We start from the raw sequence: 9,891 nt of genomic DNA, 5'->3' as shown, positions 1-9,891 counted from the left end.
CAGTCAAGCCTGTACGGGCATCGTGCATTCCGGGCAGATGGCAGATGCACATACATAGAGGATCCAGACTTCATTTCTTTAAGAGAATAGAGTGATAGAGTTCTTCCTTCTGAAGACCTCATCCAGGTAGCCGAGGAGGGCCCTGAATGTCCAGCGTCGCTGCCTGGCAGCCGAGGCGAGCCTCTGGAGACCTCCTGTGCCTGCCTTAGGCCACAAGAGCCGTCGAGGTGGAGTGAGGGTGACAAATACTTGATGCCGGAAGCCGGCGTGGGTGTGATAGGACGTGTCCGCTTGGACCCACGATTTAAGTCGCGCGACCTCTGTAGAAGCCAACGTATGCAAATGAGAAGAGCGTAACTTTCAGTGCTGTCTGCAGCTCAGCTGATTCTTCCTTAGGCCGTTTACGAGAAGGCTGTGGGCGTTATTAGGTATCGCTGGGCTCTGCGGGGGAAGGTAGTCTTTGTGAACTACACTCTTGCTCACACGGTTAATGTTCTCATACCGCCTTTGACAGAAACTTCTCCTTCCTGTTATCAGACAGATGCTGATCCTGGGGATGCTTTCTTCCTAGAGGCCTGCAGGGAAGAGTTCGGCACCCTTGGTCTGGTCTGGTTGAATTTGCCTCCGTTTGTAGACCAGATATTGGGCTTGAGGCCAGATGAACATCCTTCCAGACATTCCTTTGGACTACAGTTGAGCACAGCACCGAAAAATGGGTAGCTTGCCAAGGCGTCTACGTGTTTCCCGAGTAGCCAGCCAGCCACAGGACACCTACATGAGCTTTAAGAGCTCCTCTGATTCTGCTTTTGATTGTAGAAGGTGTCTTTTAAGCCATCTGCCTCTCTGAGGGTGCGCCCGTGGGCGGGACTCGGGTGCCAGGGCGCCAGCTTCCAGCCTTAAAGTCAGGTGTGTGGGGACACGGGGCCCACCCTCTCCAAGACCGTCTGTCCGGCCTGATTCACGAGTAGGCACCTGCTAAGTTCTCAGTGTGGGCGCTCTCCTCCCACCTGCCTGTGGACTGGGTGAGGCTCCTCTACTTCTTGGGGGCTGAATTAGTTCCTTGCAGCCCTAGGGGTTTGTAGGATTCCAAGCCCTGGGGGTGTTTCTCCAGGGTATAGTTCTCAAGGGAGTTTTGGCTTCCCTGTCGCCCACATTTCACTGCTTCTGTCTTTGATTTGCATTTCATTTTAAGAGCTTGGGATGGCAATAGGAACCTGTTTCCTCTGCGTGTTCCGAGGACTTCTCATTTTCACTCAGGCATCCAGCAAGTGCCAGCTGAATTTCTCTTTAGAGCAATGTTGATGTGCTGAGGTTAAATTTAAAAAGTGAAAAAGATCTGATGCTTCAGGTGGTCGGCATCAGAAACAAATACGTGTTTGCTCCTTGTCTTACCCTCCAGGCAGTTCCTGCTTTCACTGAACACCGCATATGTTTCGTGGATGCTACCTGGCCTTCGTCCCCATCGAGGGATGGAGCTTTGAGGCTTTTTCCCCTTATCTCTTTTTCTCTCTTGTCCTAAAAAGAATGTCACAGTTATGGCTCCTCTCACCAGGGGAGATGGCAAGAGAGAAGACAAGCCGAAAGCTTCTTCTGACATGCGTGCGCAAAAGATTTCCGTGTCTTGCTAGACTGTTCACAGGCTTCAGATGCAGCCACTCTGCTCAGTCAAGCCTGTACTGAGCTGCTCGCTCGAAGTGCCTTGTGTAGCATAGATAAGAAAATCTTTTTTTTTTTTTTAAATAATAACGTCTTTTCCTTGATTAGCCGCTAACTTGGATTCTAATCAGTCATTTAAAAAAAAAAATAACCTCAGCCCAACCACATGTAAAAGGTCAAGTTTCAGTATCAGTTGGGGAGTGACAGGGGCAGACGTAATAGCTCCAGCGTGCGTGTGTTTAGGGGAGAGGCAAAAAACAGAAGCCGAAGCTCAGCATTCTGCTTGACTGTTCACTTCTAGGTAATGGAGGGAAGGCTGCTCTTTCCAGGCCTTTCCCGTGGTATAAATAAGAGCTCAAAGTATTAATTTACCGCTGGTGAATGAGAGCCGGTCCCTGGTTTACGCAGGGCAGTGATGGACTGAAAAAGAGCAGGGGTGGAGAGGGAGGAACAGAGCTTTCTCAGACCCTTTTTTTTCAGGGCTGTGAGCCGACCTTGGCGTTTCACTGCCCATCTTGATCCGGCTTCCCAAACCTGTAACAGTTTGGCTGCTTTTTACCTTGTCTGGCACATCAGACATTTGAGCCTCTGAGCAGGGGCCTGTGTACCCTCTAGAGGTTCAACAAGGAGAAGACTGGACCCCTGTCCCAAAGAGGCTACACCCTGATGGGGACACCGGCCAACATGTGGCCCTGTATGTGGCTGAAATATGCCAAAGGAGAATGTGACACGTCCCATAGTAGACCTACATTCCACGCATTGTAGGGGGCTCATGGAAGGGAAATGATCGTACTCTTGGGGAGGTGTGGGAGGATCCAGCGCCACTGACAGACAGGTAGGCTATTGACCAGCGGGGTGTGACGAGGAATAGGGAGATCGTTCCCGAAATCTCAGATTTAGAGCTGTGCTGTCCAATACAGTAGCTACTAACCTAAATGTAAATGAATTAAAAATAAATAAAAATTCAGTTCTTCGGTTATACTTTGACCATATTTCAGTTGTCCAGTAGCCACACGTGACTAGTGATTTCCACAGTGGACAGCGCAGATACAAAATGTTTCCGTCCTCGCAGGAAGTTCCTGTTCGATAGCACTGCTTGAGGTAAATTCCGGGCCCACTTCTGATTCACCATGAAGGCGTGGTGTCTTAGAATGCAGCTATACCTCATTTCCAACATTTCAGGGACGGGAGTTTCAGATTCTGTTACGTCCAGTGAATGATGCTTTTATTTCTGTCTTTTCTTGGGTCTGAGCGAGGAGCTGAATTGAAATATTCAAGAGATTAAGTGGTTCCTACGTTCTTCTAGGCGTTCTTTTCCAAAAGAAGAAACAAACAAACAAACATACAGCCTTCCACACGTTTCAGAATGTCCATAGGAAAGATGCGAACACATCAAGTTGATTTTTGTTGTCGTTTTTCCCAGTTAGTAGCACCTTGCCGTGCTTGAAATGGGATCGTTTTTCTGCTGGGACCTGGGTTGAGGGTGGGGGAGGGCCGGTGGTGCCTCAGTTAGGGCTGCCGCTGTGAGCCTGGCCTCTGATTCTCCGCCCCTCTCCTTCCCTGCAGTGGGCGGTGAGATCCCCCTAGACATGCGGCTCGGGGGCGGGCAGCTGGTGTCAGAGGAGCTGATGAACCTGGGCGAGAGCTTCATCCAGACCAACGACCCGTCGCTGAAGCTCTTCCAGTGTGCCGTCTGCAACAAGTTCACCACGGACACCCTGGACCTGCTGGGGCTGCACATGAACGTGGAGCGCAGCCTCCCCGAGGACGAGTGGAAGGCCGTGATGGGGGACTCGTACCAGTGCAAGCTCTGCCGCTACAACACCCAGCTCAAGGCCAACTTCCAGCTGCACTGCAAGACAGACAAGCACGTGCAGAAGTACCAGCTGGTGGCCCACATCAAGGAGGGCGGCAAAGCCAACGAGTGGCGGCTCAAGTGCGTGGCCATCGGCAACCCCGTCCACCTCAAGTGCAACGCCTGCGACTATTACACCAATAGCTTGGAGAAGCTGCGGCTGCACACGGTCAACGCCAGGCACGAGGCCAGCCTGAAGCTGTACAAGGTAAGACCCAGGCTGTCTCTGGAAGGGAGTGCATTGGATCCCTGGGTGACGGGGAGGGCTGGGGGTGGACGGACACAGAGGGGCTGGTGGCTGGCTGGCGCCCTGGCGTTGGGAGGGGAGCTGGCAACCTGGCGGTGGGCTTCAGCTGGGAGCTGCGGGGTCTGCGTGCGGGGCGCCTCATTTGGGGGGCAGGTTGTGTTTCCAGCAGCCCGATACTGTACATTGTTTCCTTTACCCTCCCACTGTCTTTAGAACTGACTTTTTTCCTAGCTCACGTTTGCCATTTCCCTAGTTCTGGCTTTGCCTTTGTTCTCCTGTGTTTCCCCTCTCTCCTGCAGGCTTTCTGTTCTCCTTTTCCATCTGGTTATTCCCCCTTTTTTAGTCTCTCCTCCCCGGATGCCCCCTGGGGTTCTTTGTTTATTTGTTCGTTCGTTCGTTCATTCACTCATTTATTCAACGGGTACACATTAATCCCCAACCACGTGCCAGGCCCTGCTCTGGGCCTACATCCATGCACAGGGTGGACAAAACGCCCCTGCCCTCCTAGAGCTTCTGTTCTTTTCGGGGGCGGGGGGATGGATGATAAACACAACGGATAAATTAGATGGTAGGCTAGAAGGTAGTGAATGCTATGGGGAAAAATAGGGTCAGGTGAGGGGCCCCTTTGTTCTTTTTCGCTCTCTTCCCGTGTTCTATGCCTCCTTTCTCTTCCTCATGTTTAAATTTTCCTTCTTGCCGGGCTTCTCCCATCCTCCTCCTCTTACTCTGTCCTCCCTGCTTCTCCTTCCTTCCCGTCCCTCCTTCCTTCCCATCCCTCCTTCCTCACCCTTCCCTGCCCCCTTCATTCTTTCTCCCAGTCCGCAGACGGTAACGAGGAGGAGGTGCTCGGATACTGTAAATAGTCCTTTCACTGGCAGGGCAGAATTGCTCCAGACGCTTCTATTGATTTTCACTGGACTTAAAGCCTCACCTTTTTCTCTAATCATCTCATAATGGCTTTAGTATGAACAATCAGGTACAAATCGCCATAAATCTGCCCAGCCTCCCTCTACGTCCCTTCCACGCCCTCTCCCTCTCTTTCCGCTTCCCCCCCTTTTATTGTCAGTCTCTCTCCTTTCCTTTCGCACCGTTTCCCACACCTTTGGGCCGGCGAGCGCCAGGTTTCTCCCGACCCTGAGCTGCTTTCGTCCCCTTTCTGCTTATGGTGATCTTAAATGGAGACTCCAAGTAAGGAAGGCTCTCATCGTCTCCCCATGTCGGCCTCGGCCGAGAGTGATAAGTGTGATTCATTTTACCATTGCTTGTTCTCAGCTTGTCAAGAGACCTGTGTGACATGGATGAGAGGCCGTTTTAGGGAAAGGAGGAGAAAGCAGGCATGAGGTAGTGGGAAAAGAACGTTCTGGAATGGACTCTGGCACGGATGGGCTCAAGCGTTGCAGAGGGGAGGGTCTGGGCGCCAAACAGTCACCCCCACCCCTTGCCCTCTGTGAGCAGGACCCTCCCTGGATGGCTTCACCGCGTGCCACCCTTGGAGGGAAAGGCTCTTCGCCATCGGTTTAAATCGGAGGTTTTCATTGGCCACAGGGTGGGGCCCGTGTGGTCACGAAAACCTGATGGAGAAACCGGTGGAAAAAAGAGTTTCTAAAGGACCCAACTGAGTGAAATTAGTACAAAGGACCCGGTGTGGCCCTGGAAGGTCGTATGCAGCTTTGATGGAGGTTGTTTAGAGGTGGCACGAAGCTGGCCTCTTCCATCTGAGGAAAAACATTGCCTTTCAGATTATAAAATGTGTGGGGGTGGTGATTAACTCTTCATGCTGTGGCCTCCAGTAAGAGTGGACCAGCCCTTGGATTTGCTTCTGAAGGGCCTGGAACCTGGAGGATTCGCCAAGTACATACCTTTTTGGTCCCCGGACCTCGTGCACTGGTCACACCTAGAGGGTGGGGCTGTGGTGGTTCCCAGGGCGGATGTGAGGGAAGCAGTTTGAGTGTTTCCGTCTGTGCTTTGCTGAACTAGCTCTGGATGCTCATCCTCTGCCTTAGTTTCCTCGTTATATGTGTATATGTATATATATATATATATATATATATATATATATATATACAGTCAGGAGCCGAAGGTCGTCAGTCTGGTCTCATTGGGTAACGGGTGTCCCCGTGACGCTGCTGTGGGGGTGGGGAGTTCTCCCGCCCACTCCTGGATGTGACCCAGAAACTTAGCATCTCAGTGCCTGCCCTGGGCCTTTCCGTCTTACAGCGTGGCTGAGATACACTCCTCTTGCCCCCGAGGGGGGTCCCTCTCACAGGGTCTCGTGAGTCCTCGGATTTGGGGTGGGGCTTGGAGGTGTTTGAGAGTCAGTTTTTCTCTAGGCCCCGGTGTGGCCTGTGGTAAATGGAGATTGATTGCATGTTATTTTTCCTCTTGCTAATGTAATCCATTAGCCCAGCACATGCATAATCAGTTTAGAGCACAGTTAACTGGATATAATCGAGTTCTTTACTGTCTGCTAGAGAAACAGCTCCAGATGCTGCTGACCCGGGAGGGCACCCGGCTTCTCACACACGGCCCTCCGCACTAACCCCTTCCCCAAGGCCTGCCCTGTGACCCCCGCCCCGCTCCCTCGCCACCCACCCCGTCTTGGTCCCCTGGCAAATTACTCGTGATCGGTCGGCGAGATACCCACACTTGCTTTCTGTTGCATCTGCTCAGGTGCTCGTGGTGCATCCGACTTCCTCGTCGGTCTCCCAGCCTCTCTTTCCCCTCCTCTTCCTTTGGCGTGCTGAAGGAGACAGAGCAGCGGTCTCGGGAGGTGCAAGCAGAAGTGTAGCTTTCCGGTCTGTCCTTGGACCACACACTGGTCCAGAGTCATTTCTCTTGGTGTCATAAATCCTGGCACGTACGTTGCTGGATTAGGACTGAGCTGTCTGAAAGCATGAGATAATTCCTAATCTGGACACGAGAGAGGGTTGGGCTAATCTGCAAAAAGGAGAAACTGGCAATACTCTCTCTCTTGCCTGGCTGGAGTTGTCTAGTCTGGCTTATTGTGTGAGAGCAGTTCTTAAATCGAGGTTAACTGCCTCCTGGAAGTGAAGGAAAGTGGGGGTCAGCTGGGGAGCCCCAGGCATCAGATGGAAGCTGTTTCCTTTTTTCTTTGCTCCCAGGTTACTTTTCTGAAGTGCTTGTGATTAAATTCCTTGAGCCTTTTTTTGGGGTCTTAAATAGCGGTGGCTCTGGTCCAGCCCCCAGTGGTCATATGTCCAGACCCTCACAGCTGCCGTTATGGGCACTGTGATAGATTGACACAGAGACACAGCGGGAAGGCCAGGGGCCCCAGTCAGCCTTAGAGGCTGAGCTCTTGGTTTTTTGCCTATAGTGATTCATCTGAGCCGGAATGGAAGTGTGTTGTGGGAAAGGTACTTGTCTCTCATTAGGGCTTGAGCTCCAGAACGGGAATTCCTCACCTTACTGCTTTCCCACATAGATGTTTCACTCTTCTCCTAGAGGACCTGCTCCCAGGCCCCAGTCTCCCACTCCTTCCCCGCACAGAGCTGCGGGGTGTTCTTGCTTGTCTTAAACAGGGGGGCGGCAGGTACTGCTAGAGACTGCCCTCCACTCTCCTCCATGCTAGCGCAAATCCTGAGTCCAGTTTGTGGGTTCAGAGCTAGTGGGAGCTCTCCTGTGTTTATCTGGACTTGCCTGCTGTGTGGCTTCCCTGGGGAGCTCTCTGAAATTTGTAGTGTTTTCCGCTTGGGGGAGGAGGGTGCAGAAAGGGCAGTTGGAGATCAGTGCACACCTGCCAACTATTAGAATCTGTTTTTTCACTTTGATGTTTTTCTTCACCTGAGAGTCGTTGGGATGGAAATCCATCAACTTGAGCAGAGAGATTAAGAGCCCACCAGAATCTATTACTCAGACAGTTCCCAGCTGAGTTTTCTTTGATTGGGCCCAGCCCAAAAGTTTCATATTAATCTTAAATTATACGCAAAGAAGGTTGTCTACCACGGGGTTGAGTCTGGGCCCCATGTGAGCTGCGTCGGGCCAGCTAGGCAAACCGAGGGGTAGACGCCAGATATATTCGGTTTCAAGTAGGAGGTAGAGTATGGCACCAACTGACTGAACAGCACTCACCCAAATTCTCCACATAGTGGGCTTTGATGCTTGCCATCCTGTTGGGGTTATTCGAGGGAGGATGAAGGAAGGAACCCTCTGTCAGACTCTGCATTACTTTAGAATCCATCTTCTCAGTTCTTGCCCTGACGGGGTTCACTCTCCCAGCAGGGCAATAAATTCACCATAGGATGGATGGACAGATTGGAAGATGTACAACAAGTCAGACAGAGGTTGGGTTTGCAATTTGCATTCTTCATGCTCCTTTATGGGTGCACGGGGTGGGGGTCTTAGGCACACATCTGCACGCTTCATGCCCACAGAGGGTGACCGGCAGCCTTTGTCTTGCTTGGAAAGCAAAAAGCTGTCCTCCTTCCCTCCTCGTCCTCTCCACCCTGATGTGGCTTCATGTTTGAAGCCCTGGTACAGGTGCCATCTGGTTTCCATCGTCACTCTGGAACCAGTTTCCTCAAACCTTGCTTTCTCATTAGGTCGACTATTTTTTTTAAGTGCATGCTTAATGCCTTCTTCTCTCCATACCTTGGTGCTTTCAACCAAAAATGAAAGGCAGGGAATGTTTTCCTGTGGTTGATTTAGAAGGTGTGAAGGGCCAGATGTTTTGGTACGTTTGAGCACATTTCGCCTTCATGCCCTCCATCTCCGGGAGCAGCCGGGGGTCTGAAGTTCATTTCCCTCACTTGATGGCTGGGCTCGCGGGATGGGGGGCTTCTGGGGCTGGGCTGGGAGACTGCATGCACATGGGCCCCATGGTCACCACTGGAGAGCCCGGGGCGGGGGGGCTCTGGCGGTGTTTCTGGCCACATGACAACTTCAGGGGGACTCTAGGAAGGTTGAAAAATCAAATCTTTTTTGGAGGCAGTGCTCGTGTTGGGACAGATTTAATCCTTCACTGCTGTAGGAATTATGGCCAACATATGATACAGGAACGTGTGGCCAGTGGGTGCAGTGTGAAAGATCGGCACCTCAGTGCAGTCTTGCCCTCCCTCCAAAACTATCCCACCACCTTCACCTGAATCCCTCTAGTGGGTGTCGTTTCATTCAACACATTCATTCAGCTGATGGGCTTTAAGCACAAGCTTTGCCTAGATCCCTCTGGTTCCTGGGTTATACATACACACCTTCATGTCAAGAAGGTTGGGTCATTGTTACCTTTTGGCTCCATGCTTTAGATACCAAATAATGGAATTGAAGTCTTATTAGATGTGCCTGTTTTTTTAAAAGTCCAGTAGTAAATACGCTACCTGTTGAAAAACCAGTTTCATAACCATTAACCATAACACTTTCCCCTTTTTTCCAAATGCTTTTAGTATTTTCATTTTCTTTCTTTTTTCCCCTGCATCCTTTTTGTGGATGGTAAAGGACTGATCAGACCCCTTTAGATTATTATTGTATTCTTAATTATTTCTTCAAGACTGGCATCCCATGTTTACCTCAAGTGTAAGCTAATAATAAAATGTGGATTCCTTATTTTTATGGTAGAAATTATTAGTAGGAGTCATGTGTGTTCACTGTAGAAAATGTGAAAAATCCAGGGAAGTATAAGAGAAAATAATCATCAACCTAAACCCCATCATATGACAACATATTTTTATTTCTTTCTTTTTGCATATAACAAGATGCATAAATCATCTTACAAAATTGGAATTATGCTGCATATATACAGTATTATACCTCAGCCCTTATATCTTTAAGTATTTTTCAGTACTTTTTTAAATGGAAGTCCTTTTTCTACTCTCCAGCTCTGCTCTCCAGAAACAAATCACTGTTATTTAGATTATCTCCTTTTGGTTTTTTTTTTTTCCTATGCTTATACTGATAGAAATAATGTGTGTACACATACATACTGTTCACTTAAGAAATCTTTATAGACACATGCTATGCTTTTGCCTTGCTTTTCTCATATAACTTTTTATCTTGAAAATCATTTCAGGTTATTACATATTGATCTAGCACAATATTTTTTTTTTTTTTTTTTTTTTTTTCGGTACGCAGGCCTCTCACTGTTGTGGCCTCTCCCGTCGCGGACCACAGGCTCCGGACGCGT

The 9,891-nt window shown here is 50.0% G+C and overlaps 1 protein-coding gene across 1 annotated transcript in view; it reads left to right on the top strand.

Annotated features, from left to right (window-relative positions):
* The first annotated feature begins 653 nt into the window (after positions 1-653).
* The window catches only part of ZFHX3 (zinc finger homeobox 3), a 112,514-nt gene continuing 103,276 nt past the window's right edge, over positions 654-9,891 (top strand). The window contains exons 1-2 of the mRNA XM_028478036.2: positions 654-692; positions 3,223-3,719. Of these exons, the coding sequence (XP_028333837.2) occupies positions 659-692; positions 3,223-3,719 (531 nt within the window). The 5' untranslated portion in view covers positions 654-658. The remainder of the gene's footprint in view (positions 693-3,222; positions 3,720-9,891) is intronic.

Source organism: Physeter macrocephalus, chromosome 17, assembly GCF_002837175.3.
Source record: "Physeter macrocephalus isolate SW-GA chromosome 17, ASM283717v5, whole genome shotgun sequence".
Classification (NCBI taxonomy): Eukaryota; Metazoa; Chordata; class Mammalia; order Artiodactyla; family Physeteridae; genus Physeter; species Physeter macrocephalus.
The sequence above is the reverse complement of the archived record's forward strand: the minus strand, read 5'-3'. Positions and strand labels throughout refer to the sequence as shown.